The 23855-nt window shown below is 36.3% G+C and overlaps 1 protein-coding gene across 2 annotated transcripts in view; it reads right to left on the bottom strand.

Moving 5' to 3' along the window:
* The window catches only part of LOC150095106 (uncharacterized), a 191729-nt gene extending 170243 nt beyond the window's left edge, over window positions 1-21486 (bottom strand). The window contains exon 1 of one of the 2 annotated variants that reach the window (XM_090411533.1): window positions 20509-21486. In XM_090411533.1, the coding sequence (XP_090267659.1) occupies window positions 20509-21328 (820 nt within the window). In that variant the 5' untranslated portion in view covers window positions 21329-21486. The remainder of the gene's footprint in view (window positions 1-20508) is intronic. The other variant, XM_090411534.1, reaches the window with a different exon arrangement.
* Window positions 21487-23855: the final 2369 nt, after the last annotated feature.

Raw genomic sequence — 23855 nt, 5'->3', positions numbered from 1 at the left:
TGCTACAAAATTTCATTAGTCCAGTGATTGATAACTAATTTAAATGCAATTTTATATTTGCCAACATGCCACACTGTATACATAAGTACTAATACTCTTTATGATTATGCCATAATTAATTATTAATACTTATGTTAGTTTAATATATGAACTTCTAAAAAATTTGGAAGGGTATTTACGAGTAAATACCTTTCCAATTTTGGGACTGGGCCCTCGTCTTATAAAAAAAAAGAATTTACCATGCTGCAGTCTCACAAAGGTTGAGAACCACTGATCTAGAGGAAGCAGTATTAAATTGTATATCTAGGGTAAGGAGGGTTAATCAGGTAGGAGTTAAGATGGATGAGTAACATCATTAAGCACAAGTTGCAGAAGAAGAAAATGCCGTGGAGGGAATATAAAGAGAAAGGTGGCCAGCAAACTATAATAGAATGACTTTGAAGAATAAAGACAGTAGAGAAGACTGAGGCAGACAAACTAGTTGAATTATTGAGTAAACATTTCACATGAGTATATCATCCAGGTGATGATATTACAGTAATGGATATGATAGGAATTAATGTGGAAGTTAGGATAGAAGGAGTCAAGGTACATAGGATATTACAGAACCTAGATGTCAATACAGCTATGAGTTTGGATGGGATATCAGCTTGTGTATCATGAGAATGTACTAGGGAATTGGTAGTTCCTGTAACTGGATTGTTTAGTTCGAGTCTTAGCTCAGGTGGAGTCCCAAGGGAATAGGAGGTAAAAGTCTTAGAACAACCTTGATGGAACTGAAGTAGCTAATTATAGACCAATTAGCATTCAGTAGTGGTGGCCAAAGTATTAAAGAAGTTGGTTAAAAAAAAAATTCAGAAATGGGTGGATAGGAATGGAATATTATATGAGGGACAGCACAGCTTTGCGAAGGGTAGATCATGCTTCAGTAACTTACTTTCTATAATAGGATGACAGTTAAGTTGGATAAAGGTAATAGCTATACAGTCATACTGTTGGACTTCACAAAGGCACATTCTGATACATAAATTACATCGAATGGATATGAACATGAAGCTGGTGTTGTGGTGAGATGTGGTAGCAGGGGTGGCCACTTGTGGGAAAGGGAACTTGGGAGAAGGGGGACGACATCAGGTAACACTGAGCCCAGTGGAGTCTAGAGGAGATAAAGCTGGGTACAGAAATAGTGGCATTTTTATGCTTTATAATAATGCCAGAAGTATCCAGAATAAAGGAGAGGAATTGGTGGTGCTGATAGCATCAACCTGGCCAAAGATTATTGGTGTTACCGGCAAAGTGTGAAATTAGGCATTGTATAGAATGCCTAGGCATTCTATACAATGCCGAAAATGGGACGTCCAAGTATGAAAGGCTTACATTTTCACACATTTCCTAGGCATTCTATAGAATGCCAAAAGGCAAATGGGCAAAGTAGTATAAAATTCCACCGGCAGTGATGGAAAGTCACGTGACTGTCGACACTCGTCTCAAACAGGGAGCCAGAGCACTTCTGCCATTTGCACTGCTGGCTTTGTTTGACTTTTGAAGCTCGCCTTGCTGCACAAAAAAATAACTGAGCAAGCTACTGTACATTGTCTGGGCAGGAATCACGACATGTTGACACGCAACGACAATTCTACGAACTATCTAAAGTTCAAGCAAATGCTATAAAAACTGCGTTTTTTTAACCGAAACTACCTTCCAAAAGTTAGTGAACGATGTGAAAAATGATACGATGGCTTCTAAGAAGATATCACGTGACTTTTGGCTGCTGAATCGCTATGATGTGATGATTGTAGAAAAAAAGTAAGTTCATTTATCCTGTTAAAGAAGGCGTCAGTGAAATCCAGTTTTACGTCACAGATTCCGAGTTATTTAATGTACTTCTTGAAGCTCATTTGGCCATTTGCCATGGAGGACGTGACAGAATGTTGAAAGAAATCTCACACAAGTACAAGAACATTACTCGTCATGACATTGAACTGTACATTCACCTTTGTGAGCTGTGCCAGAAAAAACAAAAAAGTGTTAAAAAGGGTGTTGTAGTGAAGCCTATGATTTTTTCCGAGTTCAATTCCCGTTGTCAGGTCGATCTCATCGATTTTCAGTCATATCCTGGCAGGGAATGCAAGTTTATAATGGTATACCAAGATTATCTTACTAAGTTTATGGTTCTCGAGGCTCTGAAATCAAAGACAGCGGAAGAAGTGGCATAAAACCCCGTGAACATATTTACGTTGCTTGGAGCACCATCGATTCTACAATCCAACAATGGCAGAGAATTTGCTAATGATGTGGTGAGAAGCCTAAAGGAATACTGGCCGACTTTGAAGATTGTCCATGGCAAGCCTCGCCACTCACAAAGTCAAGGAAGTATCAAAAGAGCTAATCAAGACATTGAAAATATGCTGTATACGTGGAGCAAGATGAAAAAACTGACCGATGGCGTGAGAGACTATGTTTCGTGCAACTTATAAAGAACAGGGCATTTCATTCTGGGATTAACAGAACACCACTTGAAGCTCTCTCTTTGGCTGCAAAGCTAAAGTGGGTCTCACAACGTCTTCCTTACCCAAATATGTTTTACAAAACATACAGACTGAGGAGCAACTGGAAAAAATGATGGAAAACGTTCAAACAAGACAAGAAACAGATCACCCTATCCAAGAGAAAGTCTATTGCACAAAACACGGACGAGACTGTAGTCCACGATGGAAGAAACAAAAGTGGTGATGAATACATGTCTAGCAAAGGGGCTTCCAGGTCTGCTACCTCTGCGTCTGTTTGGAGGTAATCAGTGGTGCCCATACGTGCAGAAACTTTCAACAAAACGTTCATGCCACCTGTGGACATGAGAGTAAAGATGATGCAAGTGAGAAAATAGAAGGTTATGATGTTAATATTTTGTCTACTCTTTGCTTCAATATTGAGAATGCTGTTGAAGGTAAAATTCAATCTAAATTGAATCTGGAAATACAGGCCAAAAAATGAAAATAGATTCTTCAAAATGGACTTTTCAAAAAATTTCTTCATGCACCTTTGGGGGCCACTGTGCGAGTTCCTATCCCAGACATCAACAAGGGACGGGATGACTCGCACAATCTTCTGCCGATTTTTATGAGTGTGACAGACTATGGGTTTTACCTTTACCAACTTGGAACTGCCGAAGGAATTTCAAACCAACTCTATGCCAGATCACAATTCACTTTATGTCCCAAGGACTTACTGAGAGTCGGAGACGTTCCTGATCACAAAATAGCTCTCCGGTCAGCCGCTTCCGCTCAGTCCACGGGTAGCGGGCAAGGGTTCGTGAGGTGTACTTGCAAGACCAAGTGCCAAAATTTATAGTACTTTTGTATTAAAAAGGCAGTTAAGTGCAATTCAAAATATCATTCCAGTCTATCTTGTAGCAACAAGTAGTTCAGCACTGGTCTTTTTCTCTTTTTATAGAAAAATCCGGTATCTTACATTTTCACATGCATCTTTTCAATAAAAGCGTTTTTCATACTTTGCTTAAATATTTTTTGTCATTCTATATAATGTCTAGGGAAAGTATGTAAAATATTAAAATAAAACACATTTCATACTTTGCCTAAAAACGTCACGCATTCTATAGAATGCCTGCTTTTCACACTTTGCCGGTAACATTGGGATCACTGAGACGTGGTTGACAGAAGATGATATAATAACAGCAATAGAAGTAGCAGGGTACAGTATTTTTCGGCAGGATAGGAAGGGAAAGCATGGTGGTGGAGTACAGCTTATGATAAGTGACAACTTATGTCTTCTAAGAGTGGAGGCTTTGGAAGGCAGTGACACCAATGATTTTGAAAGCATATGGTGTGAGGTAGAGATAGGCAAGACAGGATATTTAGTGGGGTGTTGCTACAAACCAAGGAGCACAGAGGGTGGGGACCAGGAGATGTTTCGACAGTTGAGCTTGGCAAGTGCAAGAAGAATGATTGTTAATGGAGATTTTAACTCCAGCAGTATAAATTGGGAAGAGGAAGATGCATATAGCAATAAGGGAATGGAATTTCTAGAATTCTTGAGGGACAAATGTCTTAGACAACATGTAATAGAGGGAACAAGAGGTTCAAGAGTTTTGGATTTGGTCATAGCATCAGAAGAGTTGATAATAACTGAAATGACATCTCTCCCACCAGTTGGAGAGAGAGTAACCATGTGGTTTTGACTTGGAAGATGAAGAGACATGCAGGAGTATCAAAGAGACGGGAGCATATGTGGAATTATAAGGCAGATGACTATAATAGTCTTAGACATCAACATGGGAAGTTTTATGGAGGGAGGAATTGGAAGACTGGGATATCATTAGTTCTTGGGAAATTTTGAAAGAATATTTGTTAGCAGCAACAATAAGCTGTATTCCACAAGTGAAGAAGAGGACACAATTTGCTGTCAAGTAGATGACAAACAATATTAAACAGGAATTGCATGTGAAAAAGATGCTATAGAAGAGATATAAGGAGACAGGTGAAGAGCAGATGCATGAAGAATATAAGACACAGGTCAGGAGAGTGACTAATATGGTAAGGAAGGCAAAACTGGAATATGAAGAGATCCAAAGAAAATCCTAGGGAATTTTTTTAGCTATGTGGCCAGTAGGAGGAGAAATGATTGTGAGATACAAATGGGAATAGAGTGACTGATGCAGAAGAGTGGAATTGTTCAACAAACACTATATTGGTGTATTTCATCCTGGAGGAGTAAATTTTAATATTAAATGGATAGGGTAGGTTCGAGGTTTAGAGGAGAGCATATTTCAAATACTGATTACTCTGGATGTCAGTAAAGCTGTGGGACTGGATGGTATTTCACCACGAGTTTTGAGGGAATGTGCTAAAGAACGGACAGCTCCTTTGACCTGGCTTTTCAATGAAAGTCTAGCTATGGGAAAGGTGCCCAGGGAATGGAAGGAAGGTAAGATAGTGCCATTGGATAAGGGCGGTAGCAGACTGGATGTGTCTAATTATAGGCCAGTTTGTGTGTCATCAGTAGTTGTTAAGATCTTGGAGAAATAATTTGGGACCGTATACAATATTGGGAAAATGAGGGTAATGTTATCTGTGAGTGGATTTGTGAAGGGGTGCTCTTGTTTTAGTAATATGCTAGCCTTTTATAATAAAGTTATAAGAGCAGGAGATGAGGGAAAAGCATATACTGCCATTTTCTTGGATTTAGCGAAGGCATTTGAGAGGGTTCCATATGATAAGCTGATATTTAAGTTGCAGCATATGGGTTTGGATGTCAGGTTGGTCAACTGGATTCAGGAATGGCTGTCCAATAGGTATCAGAGAGTTGTATGGTAGGACAGTTTCAAGGAGGCAGAGGGTTACAAGTGGGGGTCCTCCCACAGAGCTCAGTACTGGGATCTATATTGTTTAATCTTTATATCAACGACATTGTCAGTGGATTTCAGGGGGATATTTATTTGTTTGCAGATGATGTGAAGTTGGGAAGGGTTATAAGTAATAGTGCAGATGTGATAGTCTTGCAGGAGGATTTGAATAAGCTAGAGACAGATGGGCAAATGAATTGGGAGTGTCGGTTTAATGCAGCAAAATGTAAGGTCTTGAGGTTTGGGACACATCGATGGGATGCTGCATATTCTATTGGAGGAGCTATACTGGATGAAGTAGGAGAGACAAGAGAACTGGTTGATTGATAGAAACCTGAAATTCAGGGGATATATTGCAAAGGTGGTGAAGGATTGCTGCAATAATGAGAAGGATGCTGACCTGCAGAGATAAAAGAGTTATCATTCCGTTGTATAAGACCCTGATCAGACCACACTTGGACTATTGTTTTTAGATTTGGTCCCCAGGATTTGAAGGAGATAAATTAACTGTGGAAAGGGTACAAAGACGGATAACAATGACAGTTTCAGGACTGTACAATGTTAGTTATGAGGATCGGCTGAGGGAATTTGGACTGCAGAGTTTGGTAGATAGAAGAAGGAGAGGTAATATGATTGAGACTTTTAAACTGTTGAGAGGTGGTTACGATTACAGGATTGACACTGGGGAGTTCTTTCACTTGGTTGAACAGTGGGAAGGAGTGATGACAAGAGGCCATCTCTGGAAGTTACGAAAGGAAACTGTAAGCAAGAGAGGGAGGAGTGGTTTCTTTGCGTAGAGGGTGGTTGAACCGTGGAATGCATTGCCTGATAGAGTGGTGAGAGCGAGAACGGTCAATGAGTTTAAGGAGTGGTATGATAGACTTTGTGTTTCCTAGGAGGACCTCCCACATGGACTTGTGTTTCCTAGGAAGAACCTCCTGCGATGAGTCTTTTGACTCCTTGGAAGCCTAAATAATAATAACACCGCTGAAAATGTGCTCTATAATAAGCTGTGGATAAAGGTCCCAGACTACAGGACTTCGAGCATATAGGCCTACTTGTCATAGACATCTTACCATAGCGTGTTGAGATATCCACATACCTGTGCCTGAATAGAGCTAACTTGCAAGATGACCTGCCGTGGTGTGTCGATTACATTTACATAGAGCAAGGGCAGCATCTTATCGAAGATCTGGAACACGTCCCATTGGTTTGAAACACTGCCCAGAGACTGAATACAATGCTATGAGAGATTCCAAACTCTCTGGCAATATCAGTAACTCTGCAGTCTTCAAACTGTCCAATAATTCTTCCCACATGTGAAGTGATCTAGATGATGTCTCTAAGACTTTATAATAAATCCAAAGTTGGAAGCTCCACAATATGAAAATCAGGTCAAGACTCCCACCAATGAAAAGCAACACAGATAAACCTAAGACAAAAGCACTAAGCCAACATGACATAGCATCCACTTTGCCCACAAGCTCTGAAGACAACACTCAGTCAAAACGACTCATACCCTGTACCTCCCACCCCTAATCTTCATTCATTATATTCTATCTTTCTCCTTTTCCCAAAAAATTTTATAGGCCATCCTTGGAAATTTGGCTTTTAATTCACATATCTTTGTTTTTCTGCATTTTTAGCTCCCACATTTCTCACCCCTTCAGTCATATTTTGGAGTCAGTTATATACAATTTTTATAGTTATATGCCTGATGCTGCTCCAAAAGAAGACAACCTCGAGCATCCTACAAAAGGTATGTCCAAAATTATTCCTTCCATATTTTTCATTTATAGTCTTTAAAATATTATGAATTCCTTAAATAATTTGAGTAAAAAAAAAGCCAATGATGTTGTACAAGGGGTATACTCCTTAAGAAAATAGGTAGAATAGCTATAAATATTAACATTAATTTAGAAGAGTAATACAGAAAACATAATTCACTTAGCTGGCATCAACTTTTGCCTTACTGCTGAGTGCTACCACGTGACACCTTTGGCTGTAATTTGAAAATTTGAATTGTGTACCCACTTTCTACTCTAAATCTTCAGTACACAACTTACCACAAGTTGATGCGGTTGTAATCTTCAGAAAGTGTTTGTCCTTAGGTTTTGGACACCAGTGTACAACTTCTAGTGATGACCTCTTGTTCTTCCTGTCACTTTTTTAACAATTAAAAAAAAAAAAACTGCTTGAAAGTGCAAATAAGTAATCAAAAAAAAAAAAATGTGCATACTTTCTCTGCATTAAAATGGCAGTAAAAAAATCAGAAAATGGAAAAAAGCTGTGATTAATGTCAAACCCTTCATTATGCTGATCAGTAGAATAAAAAATGAGTTCCATAATTATGATGTCACAAAAAACATTTTTTTCCATGTAAAGGATCAAGTGATAGTAATAACCTCGAACAAAGGATCAAGCTTAGAGTGACCCTCATGAAATGTTTAGATACATTTGTTGGGAAAACAAGGTAATTTCTAATGACAATGATTTCAGTTATGAAAATATGGATTAGAAAGAAGAGATAACAATGAAGCATTATAAATAAATTTAATGTTTTCATTTCTTTTATCATATCACTGACCATGGGACATCGGCTGGGTCTTTTCACTAGTGTTACATAGCATAAGAGGTGTTTGCTATAGTGAGAGTTAACTGCATGAGAATGAATTTGCTTACAGCCTCCCTCCCAGTTGGGTATTAATGCTGCCACCATTATGCAAAACTGATCAGGTACTGACTTGGAAGGCTGCCAAAGAAAATGTCATTCAAAGGAGATATGTGGAACTATAAAATGGAAGATAAGACAGCTCTATAGCAAACTAATAGAATGAACAGTGAAAAAAATGGATAAAACATGGGAATGGTTAAAACACAGCTGAAACATGCACTGTACTATACCAGTCAAGTGGATAAATAAAAAAGTGAGAAAGTGATATTAAGCAAGCAGTGCAGGAGGATTTTATTAATTTTTATGTGACTCATCCACAAAAGGTTAGAAATCTATAGTACATTAGTAACCTAGGTGGGCTAAGATTTTTTTTTTTTCTCCCAATCTTTTACCTGGTAAAAGATTAGAAAAATTCTAATATCCTGGCATCTTTTACCTGGTCCAGAAGCCCTGCTTTAGAGACCAAACATGAAACTTACAAGTCATATCAGGCCTCCAATAAGTGGGGAGATGGTCTCTGTTTTTAGGTAGTAGATGAATTTCATGAATCAAAAACATTCATACTCACAGTGGGATTTGAGCCCAGTCTGTTGGTAAGAGAGTGGATACGCTAACCACTTGGCCAACAATGGTTAGATGAATAGAAAATTGGTTCTCTGAACAATACTAACAAATTGTGGGAGAACATTCCAGAAAAGTAGATAACAGCAGTATGCCACAGGATTCTGTTCTCAGGCCATTAATGTTCAAATGATTAATATTTCACACTGAGTAACAGGGAATATTTAATTGTTTACTGTTATTTGAATTTAAGGCTGAAGCAACTAAGGCTATGAAGCCAGTATATTCTACTGATTAATTGCAGATATTCTTCTGATTAGTTTTACAAGATGAAAAACTCTGCTACCTACATATAGATTTAACGAAGGCATTTGACAGGGTTCCACATAAGCTGATATTTAAGTGACATCCAAACCTGACATGGGTTTGGATGTCAGGTTGGTCAACTGGATTCAGGATTGGCTATTCAATAGGTATCAGAGAGTTGTGTATGGTGGGGCAGTTTCAAGGAGGCAGAGGATTACGTGGGGTCCTCCCACAGAGCTCAGTACTGGGACCTATATTTTCAAGTCAGTTTCTATATGTCTTCGCTAAAATTTATATGTAGGCGTTTCAACTAAAGGTAAGTTAGCTTGTCTCTAGTTGAAACGCCTACATATAAAAGTTCTTTGCCTCTTAGATGCAATTTGAACAGAGCATTTTCCAATCAAAGGATATCTGCAATACAGATTTAACTATGGAGGCTCTAGTTGCTTGTGATGATACAAAGTTAGACTAAAGTACTGCTGCTAATGGCAAGTCCTTTCAGGATGATTTAAAGAGATTGCTTGTAAAAATGAGTTGTGGTTTGCTGTTTTAATGTTCATAAGTTTTACACTTTGAAGCATGAAAGTATACTTTAACTGTGCATCAGAGGATGGAGAAATAATCAGCAACCTGAAGTTCAGAGAATGCATTTGATGAGATGCAAACACTATACAGTATATTTTTCTGCTATTATAAAGGAGGCACTGCCAAGTATGTGTTTGTACCACTATATAAAGCTTTGATCAAACTAGGACTGCAATGGATGAGTCATTCAAATGGTTTTTGTTATAAGGAAACTGGAGAAGATCTTAAAATGAATAAGACAAGTCAGGACTTTCATATTGATTATGGGGAAGAAGTGGAAAAAATTTAAGTCACCTAACTATTAGATATGCAAAAAAGAAAAGTGATATAATAGACTTACGTTGGCCAGATTGATACAAAGGGATTATGCACAAGATTATACACATTAATTGTCTGTTTTTCTATCTGGTATGTGTTTTCCAGGATGAAAAACCTTGCCATCTCTAACTCCAGATAACTGGCCTTCATTTGAAAAGTTCTTAAAAGGTTCTTTGCATTTTAAGATAGTACTGACACCCATTGCTTTCCAACCACAGATCATCATAGCCAACTCAGCAACTTGAATTATAGAGAAAATGCCCACATTCCTGAAAGTTTTCAAGTACAGTGATCTCTCAATTATCCGACCTTCAAATGAACAAGCTTTCAATTAACTAACTAACTGAATGGGTTAGTGTATAGACTGACTGACTTCCGTAAGGCATCGTGTAATTGATGTCCTCAGTTATCCAATTCTTCAATTATATAACCAATGTATTGCTCTCCTGTTGTGGTTAGATAATTAAGGGTTTACCATAATTTTATTATTATTATTATGTGACACCTCCAAGGACTCATTGAGGGAGGGCGCCTGCAACTCTCCATCTCCACCACTCAAATCCATCAACTACACCAATGCTATCTACTGCTCACCACCACTAGTATTTTCACAGACAATCAAAAACATCCATGCCCAAGGCAGGAGTCAAATGTACAGACTTTTGGCTGGAGAGCAGATACACTAACCACTTGGCAAACAAAGTGAAGTGTTTTAAACAAACCACTCCCCTTCCCCTCACATGAAGAGTTGTAAAAATGTAAGTGGTGTGTGTGGAATGGGTTATGAATGAGTTTGATTCAGTATAATATATTATTACCAGTTGAGTACAACTTTCCACAGTGAACCTATTGACTCAGAGGTTTGTTACTATTTCTAAATCAAGGTTGTCTTAACAAATGAAATCCAATTTCTCTTCAAATAATAATACTGCCATATAAACTCCATTAATTCTTCTTTCAAAAAAAACTTATTTTCTCCATTTCTTCTTGCATGTAATTAGGCTCAATTAGCTTGTCATGGCCAAGTAAATTACTTATTTGAAATTTGTAAATTACTTATTTGAAATTTAATCTTATCTGGATAAGTGTATTATGGCCGTCTATTGTGTGTTCGTCTGGGCAGTTTGCCTGTTTTAAGGGATGAAAAACTGGAAGTTTCCAAGAGGAAAACCCATGCACCTCCATATAACACTGGCTTGCTCACCTTCAGTTGAAAAGTCCCAATAAAGTTCTTCATATTCTAGACGTGGATTCGAACACAGGTCTTTCCAATCCAAAGGCATTGTTGAAACTGACTGAGCTATGTAAGCTGAATGTTTCTAAAAATTTAATACTGAAAAACATTTTTTTCTAAACAAAACCTTTTCCTCCAGTGTTTCCAACAAATATTTTCCACTTATTAAAAAGATCCTCATTCTCTATTTTCTCTTTCTTTGCAATCTAAATATACTGATATTGAACAGGGTTTGAGTAAGACAAATGAGAATCATTCAACCCATTAACCAGTCCTATATGCAAAATACTATTTCAGCATTGCCATCCTAGATACAATATGTGATCAGTATTGCAAGATGGTCAGATTTAGTATTCATATTAGAACATCAAGGATAAATAACACGAACAAAAGAAAAATAAATCTTTTATATGGTGTAGAATTACAACCATAGTTTTCTAAACAAACTGAAAAGAACATAAAAAAAAAAAAAAACAGTTAAGTGCTGAAAGCTTGTCAGCTAAGATAAAAACATTGATACTTCTCTCTTAGCTGATGAATAATTTTATTTCATTGACGAAATAAAAATGCTGCACAAAAATAAATTACATAGGAATATTTTTCTCTTCAAAACAAAGGTTTCATATAAAGTTGTATTGCAAACTTTTTATTGGGTCTGAATCTCAACATTCTGTCTATTATTCTGTTGGCTGTCAACAGGAAAAGACTGATGTTACCTAAGAGACTAAATTAATTAAGATACTTCTTAACTATCAGTTATCAGTGTCAAATCTCAAATAAAAATTCTAAACATGTTGTAGTTGTTTTATGAGGATAACATTTGAGTAAAGTAAGGTTTAAGAAATTAATAATGCTTTATTTGTTTCATTTATGTTTTAAAATCCCCCCCCTTATGCAATTTCAGTACAGGTGTTCAACCATCCCTCCCTCCCATGCAAAGGCATGGGAGAGAGGGATGGCTGTATTTATTTTTATGCAGATAGTAGGACTAGAAAATGGAGTGGCAGATACTTGGGTGCACATAGCTATATAATAGCTTAGCTATTCTTTCATTTGACCTATTAATTTTAGCATGTAAATACTGAAAATTTTGTATATGTGTATCGTATATCAAATATGAAGAAAAGTACATTAAAATGAAACTAATTTTTTCCGGAAAAAAAAAAAGTTTCAATGAATTTTTCATAATGAGATGTGCAAACAAATTCGTATATATACATTGTTAATGTGATTTTTAATCACAATGACATGACTAGACTGGGAAAAAAAAAAAAAAAAAAAAAAAAAAAAAAAAGGAAAGTATTATGATAGTTCATAACAATCCACAGTATGCCAAACCACTAACCAGAGATTCCATATGATTTGATCAGAAGAGAATATTTTGTTACCTAAGATGGTAAGTAAACTTTAAAAGCAATTTATTTTTCTTACTTCTGAATCTGATTCAAAATGTTATTATGGGAAGGGGTGAAGAATTATTATTATTATTATTTTTTTTTTTGCAATCAACATAATAGCATGCTTTATTATGTGGATTTAATTAATTAAAATTATAACATAACAAGTAAACTATGCACCATACAAGATAAGCAGAAGGCAATATAATGAGGATAAGCAAAGCTACATTTCCAGAGTAATTCAGAAAACATCACAATGCTTGAACATTTAGTGAGTTATGATTCTAGGTAGATGATTACCTGAATTACCTCAGTTTACTTTCATCTTATTCTTTATTCAAATTTGAAGCAATTACTTCAGTAAATTATTTCAGTGAGAAGGAGCTCAAGGTCACTGAAGTTTTAATATAGACACATGGGCTTTGAAACAAGCATCTATGACACTATAAAAACAGGTATTACTTCCCACTAAAACAATAGTTTCATCCTTGAGTCAGAGTAAAAAAAACACTTCATGCTGACACTTATTTAAAATTAAAAATGACCACACAAGTTTCAGCTGTAGTCAAAGAGTAGAAACAATGCCTTCAAAGAAAAAAAAAGAAAAGTTAGTAAACATAGTTCACTAATTCCAATATCAAATATTTAAATACCAGTAATCTGACCTAATGCTTTGTAACTTAAACATTTCCTACTGATAGAAATAACATTGAGTAAAAAAAATCAATCTGCTATGACATTTAGAAAATGCCATTTCGCTCATTCAACTTTTGTTTAAATTAATAAAAACCTGTTAGGTCCTTATCTTGGAATCTAAAGAGGAAAGGCCTTTAACTACCTATAAAAAAGGCAAAATGTAGAAAGAGCACTTATGAGAAAGTGATCAGATGTCTATAAGAGAAGTCACCTATTACATGGCTTATCCTCTTCTGCACAGAATCAAGAATTCTTGTGGAAATTTTCAGTGCACCACAGCAAATGTAAGAACAATATTCTAAGATTGATCACAGTTGGTATCTATAAGTTTAGTGAAAGAGTTGAGCAGGAGAGAAGTGCTATGAACAAAAGAGAATACCAAGTTTTATGTTAAGAAGGCTATGGAAGTAATAATATATTTATATCTGGATATGCTGGATGTGAGCATCAGTCCTGGCTTTAGGAAGAAAAATCCTAATCTTTCTAAAGACAACTGCATTTTGATAGCACCAAGTGAGGAACATCTCTGAAATAATGGCATTCCTTAGTGACTTTAGTTTTTCATCTAGAAAACAGACAAATCTGACAACCTGCAGTGAAATTCAATCAAGAACAGAATGGACAATAATTTATAAAAGACTTGTGTACAGAATGCCATCCATCTGTTCATTGGACATCAGATGTTATATGCTCACTCAGATGCTCAGTGATGGATGCTTTTCTAAAGACTTCAACTCTCTGAAGATCAGTCACTTCAGACACACCATCCATCTCAATGAGTCTACCCTTCCTCTTTTTCCACTAACCATACCTTCCGTCCTTTCATTTCACCTTTCTTTTGTCAATTATCCTTAAAGGTCTACTGATCCTTTCTAGCACCCAACCATTCGTCCACCTTTCAGTACATGAAAACCTCAACAGCCTTCTGTAGCATCACATCTCAAAAGCAGCCATCCTTTCCAATCACTTCTTTAGGTTCCAAGTCTCGCATCCATAAGTCACTGTTGGATAAACAGCTGCATTCCAAAATCTCAACTTTGTTCCCATGGAGATAGATTCACCTTCCAGATTTTAGATAAAGTCTCTGAGTGTTGTTTTAGCCATTCTTGATTTTCTGTACAGCAATTCTTCACATTAATAATGGATCCCAGGTACTCAAACTTGCTGATTTCAATTCTTTCTCCATTAAAGTACACTTGTTTCTCAGTAGCTTCCCTGCCTGTATTTCCTTTGAGGCTCATAATCCTTTGTCTTGCTAGGATTGAGCTGAAGTCCTTTGTTCCTACTGATTTCACTAACTTTGTCAAGAATTTGTCCTAGTTCTTCCTTGTCATTACAGAGGACTACTGTATCATCAGCATATCTCAGATTACTGATCAATTTACTACCTATCCTAATTCCTGTCTTGAGCACATCCAATGCTACACACATGATATCCTCAACATAGATACTAAACAAGTGAGGAAAAAACAGACATCCTTGCCTAACTCCCTTTCTAACCTGAAGCCAATTAGTTTATCTAACGTGTTCACACCATGGCTTCTTGCTCCATGTACAAGTGTTAGTTATCATGCTGATAGTGTGTTGAAGGAAAACCCATTATTTTCATTACTTTTCTATGATCTATTTAAGGCAAACAATCTGATCTCTGGTATTCTTACCTTTCCTAAACCTGTTCCTCAGGCATCTCTGCCTCAACTTTGGTCTCAATCCTATTAAAATGATCTTGAATAAAATTTTGGTTGCATGAGATATTAAACTAATAGTTCTTGCAATCCTTCATATCTCCCTTCTTATGTAGTGGCATGAAAACCGACTTCTTCCAGTCTCTAGGCCATGAACCTGTCTCCCATACCCTTGTAATCAATTTATGAAACACTCTTATCACTCAATCCCCTGTGACCTTAACTCTGCTGGGATTCTATCGCACCCAGGAGCCTTATTGCTATTAAGCTGTTTAACTGCTCTTTCAACTTCATGCCTAAATGGAGAAGGTGCCAAATTGAAATTTTCCTGGTGAGAGGGCTCTTCCAAATTTTCTTTATCCTCTTTGTGCAGTTCCTCAGATTTCCAGTTCTTCTGTTAGTCCATTCCTGTCTTTGATGACATTCAGTTTGGACTTAAACTTGTACTTTAGGTCACAAACTAAATAAAACATCCTTTTATAATTGTGCCTCCTCATCTGGAACTCCAACTCTTCACATTTATTAGTATAAAACTTTTTCTTGTCCAGTCTGACGTCTCTGTTTAATCTCTTATATCTTTATCAGTCCCTGCGCCTTTTGTTTTTTTTTTTCCCCGACTGCCTTCTTTCGATTAGATTCAGTGTTGGATCTGATATCCATGGGTCTCTTGGTCTACTTATTGGACTGAGATACTTCTTAGCTGTATCCCATATTATAACCTCGACTCTTTTCCAAAGCATTTCTGGTGAGTTCTCCTCACTAGTGTCCAAAAAACCATCCAACCGAGTCAATGTTTCTCTGTGAATCCACTAGAGATTACTCTGACATCCAGTCTAGTGGGATGTGCCTGACTTGGAAATTTTTGGAGTCTTAGTCTTACTTTGGCTCTCATTAGCTGATGGTCTGTACCAGTCTGCACATCAGAGATGTGCATCTTCCACTGTTAGACAGCCAGGATGTAACAAATCTAGTTCCTTGACCTATCAATATTAGTTGTCCAAGTATAGATCCATCATGGGTGTTTCTGGAAGCAGGTTATTGGTAATACCTAATCTGTTAGGATGGGCAAATTCCAACATCCTTTCACGAGTACTGCGTTCACCCAGACCAAACGTGCCACACTTAGGCCTAACTCATACTCTTTTCCACCTTTGCATTAAAGTCCCCTAAGATGTGCTTTACATCTCTCCTTGGTAGGCAGTCCAAAAACAATCTAAGTTTTCATAGAATTTCTCACTCTCTCTTCATCAAGTCTATCTATGTGGATGCATAAACTACCACAATTGACACATTGGTAGGATGAGCCTTAAGTCTAATGCAAAGTATCCTGTCATTAACAGGATTATAACCAAGAAGATTTGTAGAAAGTTCATTTTTTATTAAAGCAAAATGAAAAAAATAAAATAGTTTGTCCAGTCTACTGCTATTTGCCAGCTGGCAAAATCTACTCACCATGGGCGAGCATATTTATAATAACCAGCATTAAATAAATTGCTAATTAAAGATTATAAAACAAAGTTTGAATTACAGCTAGCCAAAATGTTAAGATTAAACTGAAAAGCTATAAAAATGGGCATGGATAATTTAAAAAAATAATAAAATGAGCATAACCAGCAGTCTATAATAATTCAACTTTTTCTGCAAGTACATGTGAACACTAATCAGAAATATTGACTGAAGAGAGCTAGATTTACTTGCAGTAATACACGATAAAGAAACCTTGACATCTCAAATTGCTTGGCAATAAGTACGATTAGAGGTAGGTATAATATATCTCTTTGGCTAGCAACAGATGAAGTCAGGGTAATCAATGTGTTTCTGATCATTTTCAGTGAGTCACCAAGACTTTTGCTTATCTGAATAAATATGTAAAAAGTTAAAAAAAAAAATGTGAGACTGAAGAAAAATGTGATAGAGAAATGCTGCAAATGAATATATACAAACCATATATGGATGATGAATTTCATCCTACAGAGCTTAGCCACAGTGGTAATTACTTCATATATGGTTCACCTTCACATGGCACTGACATGCTATAGGTTTTGTAACCTCTCGTGTAGAACTGGTTTAATTTAAAAATTTGCTTTGCCTCCATTCCAGCATTGGATTGAGTCTTTCAACCTGTGTGTTTGTTTTTCTCTCACAAGCATAAAACTAAAAAGGTTTAGTAACAGACATATGCATCTAGGTATAAAAACACGTTTGGGCAATTTGTACACTTCCATGCAGTGACCACAGGAGACTTACTAAAGTCTCCTGGTGGAAGATAGAAATGATAATAAATAGATATATGCTTTCAATATACACTACATTGATATTTCAATGTAGTGTATATTGAAAGCATATTTATTAATAATAATTTATAAATTATAATGGAGCATACAGATATTTCTTATCATACTGCCATATAAAGCAAATATGTCCCTAGAATTACTTCATCTGTGGACTAATCAGTGGTAATTACAGAAAATATGCACTCACTAGACTCAACAACATTATAAATTTTCACCTTCAAAAGGTTCTATATGCCAGTAGAATGCATTTTATACCATCATTGCAAGAAATCTTTAATTCATTTTCAAAGAACAGCTATATTGTAATATCTCAATAATGCACATATGGCAGGCACCTTATGCACAAATGCATCATCCCAACTCTGAAAGTTGGTAACAGAGGTGCAGCAATCTAGAACTGTTTCTCCTAATATAAAACTCCAATCTGATTGTTATACCTAGAAAGATGAACAAATAAGCAACACTTATCGATAATGTAATTAATTCTTGTAGTACAGTAATTTCATAGAAAATAATGCAGAAAAACTTGTCCAGCCTGCAACAAATCCTAATCTCTGAATACTTTTGGAATGAATTAGGCCATCCAATACACAGACCGTTCAAGGAAAAAAGAATGGTCTAAAACAGTGGTTCTCAAACTTTTTTGTCTGGCAGCACACTAAAATCAATAAATAAATTTCACGGCACCCCTAGTGTTACTTGCTTTTTATAGAGAGTAAAGTGCCGATTAATTGATTCCGAAAGATTCCCATATATAACCCATAAATAAATTGATATTACAGATACTAAAGATATGAAGGAAAGCATGTTTAAAAGAAAACAGATTTTATTTAAACTAAATTGGTTTATTTTCAAACAACCCAAAAACATAAAAACAAAAGCTATTATAAAGATTCAGATAATAAAATATGAATCTTAATGTGAAATATGTGCCTGGTGTTGTTTGCATATTTCTTTGATATTAGGCCTTGTTTTTGAGAGACATATTCTCATCTCATTTTCAAGGGCCTTGAGTCCTTCTCTCTTCTTTGTTTTAATATTTACGAGTGCAGAAAAACCCAGTTCACACAAATAAGATGTAGAAAATTGCAATAAGATGTTAAGTGCTTTGAATCCTATATTGGGGTACTCCTTCATAGTTGTTATCCAAAATGAATTCAGACACATTTCTGAATACTTCAATCTCAATGTACGATCATTACTTATATCAATTAATTCTTTGGCTTCTATAAGACTTAGCTCACTCATTGCTGATGTTGACTCTACAAATGAATTTCGAATCCAATCGTATCAATTGACTGAAATGTCTGGAAAATAATGGTCAATTTTTTCTTCTAACGATGTTAAATGACTGTAAATAAGCTTTTGCAGATCGGTATTCTTACATTTTCTGGAAGCAACTTTAAGGAACATTTCTACATTGTTGGTGCTTATTTTTATCTTCCACATTTTTATTTTATCTTCAAAAGCTTTAATTTTATCTGCAGATGTCAAAATATTTGTCACACTGAACAGAGAAATACTAAAACAGACAGCAGCAGAACAACTAACCATTCATTAGTTCATTTTCCCCCAGTATTTATGTGCCGTCACATATCTAGTTACTACGACACACGGTGATCTAATGAAATCCCAGGATATAATATAAGAGTGATACAAAAAATTATAATTTTTATATATGCTTCATCCATTAAAATCAAAATATATAATTTTTTTGTTTTTGATTTAGTTATTTGTGGCAATTGAATATTTTGCTTTTTTCAAATAAATGATTCAAAATTTCGCGGCACCCTTGTGGCATCCTAGGGTGCCGCAGCACCCAGTTTGAGAACCACTGGTCTAAAATATCCGAATCTACCACAAATATGGCGATTAGACTTAGATGAATGGAAAGTGATCAATTAAGGTAGCTTCCTTGAAACTGTGCTACATATAGGAATAATGTATATTTATGTATACATTACTGCAATTATGGAAAGGTTTCCACATGCATCCTATAAAATATTTCATTCCATCAATATAGATCTTAAATATCTTTTACAAGTACAACAGCTATATTTTGGCTGATATTTCATGCTTCTTAAGGACTGACCATCTAAAAAAGAAATCAAATAAAGCATGGTACTTACAGGACCGTAAGGTCCACAACCTGCCAAGTATATTTAGCTTTTGTTAGAAAATATTAATTTCTAACAAACTAATTTAAGATGATTATTTTGGTGTAACCTACACATGTTTTGGCCAGGTTGTAGGATGAAAAATCAGAGTCCAGAAGGGGTAAAATTCTGACACATCCACATGATATGGACAACTCTTCCATTGAAAAGCCCATGAGTTCTTTGCATCGTAGATTTAAACCTAGGTCTTTCCAACCAAAGGACACTGTCAAAACCAAATGGGGAAAAGGTCTAACTGCAAACTGCAATAACCAACCAGAAAAGCATACTGCTGGAAGAAATACTGTCAAATAACCAATGACGCAAGAAATAATATATCATTATTCAGTAGGTTTGTAGTGAATAAGGAATAAAACACTGAAAAAGAATATTTTTTAAAACATATATTTTAAGACTTTATGACAGGACAACTGCTAAATTATGATTGCAATAAAAATAAAAATAGTTGTGTTGAATAAAACGTGGTTGGCATGTAAGAGTCAACTAAGTTAAAAATCTCGAGTGCCAAAAGTGAATCCTATTTCTAGTTATTACGCATTTCTCTATTTGTTTAATAAAGAGAATCACTATAATAATCTTCGAATAAAATATTTAAATTAATTGTTATCTAAATGTTTGCTACGAGATAAATAGCTAGCTCTGATAGTTAACTTTCTCAGCATAAAAAACATTTTCATCCTTAAAAATTAAATTTTTCGATCATACGATACGCACGCACACAATGCGGATGATAAGCAGTTAAAAACAAGAAAAAAAGGGACTAATTCCAATGATCGTGCGTTTTAAAAGACCAGATCCTATGATTCTTCGGAAGTTAAAGGATCTACATATTCGATTTTGATGTCAATGAAATGATACATCTACTTTAGGCTACTTTGAGTTTCTTCTCGCGCTTTTTTAATATATATTTTGATCACATCAATTTATAAATTACCTAAAACGATCATTCCTGTTCTATTCTTAGATAATCAATTTTGTTTGACACATTCTCTATACATTTTTTATTTAAACTGAAATTTCTAGTTATATTACGTACACGTATTATAGATTAAAAAACCTATTCTGTTATATATAAGAGAAACAAAATACACTATTCATCCAGGGTCTTCTAACATTCCGTATTTAGCATCAACCTAGAAATCGGTACTTGCACTTTGTGCAGTACCCGCTAACAGGATAAGACTATAAATGCATCTATTTTAATAATTTAAGAATATGTTACCTGGGGCAAAGGGGCATCCGTCTTGAGTGGAATTAGGAGACTTTGTGGAATTACTCCTTTCGCTGGAAGATACCCCGGTGGACTCCATGATGTCACCTTCCCTGGGTTCAGTCTGCGCACTCGGTTCGCACGCACGGGTTTCAGCCTCGTCTGGCTTCGGAGCCGCGAAGCCTCCAACCAGTTCAGTCTCTATTTTTGGGCGGCAGATATTTGGCAGAATATCCTTCTCTAGTTGCGAATCGCAAGCTCCCTCTTTAACACTCAAGTTGGTTGATATCTTAATGTCATCAGGGCTATCACCCTTACAAATGTCATCGACCAAAAGATCTGCTTTAGTCTCGGACTCAGGATTTATTTTCTCAGAAATATTGATCTCGTCATAAGTATTTAGAACTGAACTTGAATTATTAACTGTTGTGTGTGAAAGCTCTGAAGGTTTCAATGGATCGAAATCCTCAACTGATACATCATCCCCCTGCTTACTTAAAAGATCTGTTAAAGTTGTACTACCATCGCCGTCTGCCGACTCTTCGTCAATGGCGGTGACAAGAGGGCGCATTGTGGACATTAAGCCTGACGCCGGCACAGCGGCTGTATCCGACTTATCTCCTAAAGTTGGAATAATCCCTTCGGTACCTTTAACATCAACTTCACGGATATCTAATATGTTGTCTTGAGATACGAAGGGGTCTATTTTTTCGAAATCGTCCGTTTCTCCCGATGACCTGTCATTATTACTGTTCTCTTCTTGTGTCTGCAATGGAATCTTATTATCGTTCCTATCATCAAAAGCAGAGCTCATAAGGTCTATATCGGCCATGTTTTCTTAGTCTCACCTTTTAGATAATACTCTGAAAACGAAACTATGAAGTGACCACACCCGCACCCGAGAAGTTTACAAATGCTAGAGCTATGACACACACTGCAGTAACTCGACGTTTACCTTCTGCGTCTTTAACATCCGGCACCCCAGTCACATGCCAGTTTCAGCCCTGTCATCGACAGCATGTTATAGGAAAGCGGTGACGTCATATATCATCCGGGAATTTTGTGGAGGTGGTGACTCTCCGCGGGAAAGTATGAAATACTTGTATTATGTTACGGTTCACTGCTGGCTTCGTGTACAGAATGCTTGGAAATAAAGGAATTACTAATCTCAAAAGAGACCGTATCCATTCTTCCATAACAATCCAGTTCTACACCTGCACCATTTTGACATGGTTATTAAAATATTAATAAAACAATAACACGCTAATGTAGAACTCAAAATTCATATGTGGTTTTCTATTAGGTAAAGTCTGCTGGAGATCTGCGAAACTATCGATGATCATGAAAACGAACCAATGCTGTTATCATAAATCTTGGTTAAAAAAAAAATAAAAATAAACTGAATGTATCCCTAGTGTTCGAAGAATAAATAGGTTGGGAGTGAAATGGATGTGCAGCATTATTAAGCTAGAGATCCACAAGAAGAAGTTGATGTGGAAAGAATATCGTGAGAATAAGAGTGAGAGGAGTTATGAAATATATAAAGCTCAGGTCAGAAAAGTAATGAGTATTGTGAGAAAAACTAAAATGGAGTATGAAAAGAAATTGGCCATGCAAGCTAAAGGCAATCGAAAAGAATTTTATCGTTATGTCTCAAGCAAAAGAAAGAATGAATGAGGAAGAATAACTTTATTGAATGCAGATGGTACACGAGTGTCGGAAGCTAAGGAGATTGTTCAGTTAATGAGTGCTCACTTTGCTAAGATATATCAACCAGGTGTATGTAGCATGGTGCTACGTTAGATGACGAGTTATAAATTCATGAAAATGAGGTTGAAGAGCTTTTGCATAACCTGGATAAGAATTTGTCAACAGGAACAGATGGAATATCTGCCCGTTTGTTAAAGGAATGTTCAGCTGAATTGGCTAGGCCTTTCACACATTTGTATAACTTGAGTCTCAGCTCCGGAATGATACCACAGGAATGTATGATAGTTCCATTGCACAAGGGTGGTGCAAAAACTGGTGTGTCTAACTACCGACCTATTAGTATTTCTGGTGTGGTAGTGAAGATTTTAGAGAAGTTGGTAAGAACTCGCATACAGAAATGGATTGACAAGCATTGCATACTATGCAGAGAACAGCATGGGTTTACTAAAGGAAGGTCATCTTTTAGCAATTTGCTCATATTTTATAACAATGTTATGGCCGAGTTGGATAAAGGGAATGAATACACTATGATGATGTTGGATTTTTCTAAGGCATTTGATAGGATACCACACGAGAGGCTGTTGTGTAAACTGGAGAATATGGGATTAAAACATAATCTATTGAGTTGGATCAGGGGATGGTTGAGAGACAGATATCAAAAAATGGTATACAGTGGGTGTAAATCTGCGAGAATTAAGGTAACCAGTGGTGTACCTCAGGGGTCAGTCCTTGGGCCATTACTGTTCAATCTATACATCAATGACATCAAGCAGGATCTATAATCAGATTTCCAATTGTTTGCTGATGATGCTAAGATAGGCAGAGCAATCAGGGATGCTATTGATATTCAGAAATTACAAAATGATTTGAATAGACTGGAAATCTGGGCTAACGAAAATGGCTGTCAGTTTAATGTTAGTTAGTGTAAAGTTACGCACTTTGGCGTGATTAGAGTTCCAGCGGCATATTATATTAGCGGAGTTATGCTACAAGAAACTGAAGAGGCAAGGGATCTTGGTGTATTGATGGATAAGAATTTAAAGTTCAAATGTCACATAGCAAAAGTTTCAAATACAACTCAGAGGACAATTGGTATGTTGAAGCGAACCTTGACATATAAGGATAAAGAAGTAATTTTACCTCTTTATAAGGCTTTGATAAGACCACACTTGGAATACTGTGCACAGATTTGGTCTCCCGGATTCCAAGGGGATAAAGAAGCTGTGGAAAGGGTGCAAAGAAGAGTTACAAAGATTATATCTGGATTATGGGATTTAGATTATGAGGGCAGATTGCGAGTATGTGGATTGCAGACTCTGGTTAACAGGAGAAAGAGGGGTGATATGATAGAGGTCTATAAATTTTTGAATGGGTGTTATAGCATTTCAAATGATGAAATTTTTTGTTATATGGAAGGTGGGGAGAGAAAGAACACGGGGGAATCCATGTAAGTTAAGGTTGTTCTCAGTCAAGAAAGGGTTAAAAGCTGGGTTTTTCTCCCAGAGAGCAGTGAGTGAGGGGAATAATTTGTCCTTATGGGTAGTGAGTGCATCTAGTGTGAATGAATTCAAGGGTATGTATGATAGCTGGGTTTGGAATTTTACAGCCTCCCTTGATGAGCCCTTGACTCCCTGGAGGTCTTAGATAAT

Source organism: Typopeltis vanoorti, chromosome 21 (genome assembly GCF_054136105.1).
Source record: "Typopeltis vanoorti isolate ZY-2024b chromosome 21, IOZ_Tvanoo_1.0, whole genome shotgun sequence".
NCBI classification, from domain to species: domain Eukaryota; kingdom Metazoa; phylum Arthropoda; class Arachnida; order Uropygi; family Thelyphonidae; genus Typopeltis; species Typopeltis vanoorti.
The sequence above is the reverse complement of the archived record's forward strand: the minus strand, read 5'-3'. Positions and strand labels throughout refer to the sequence as shown.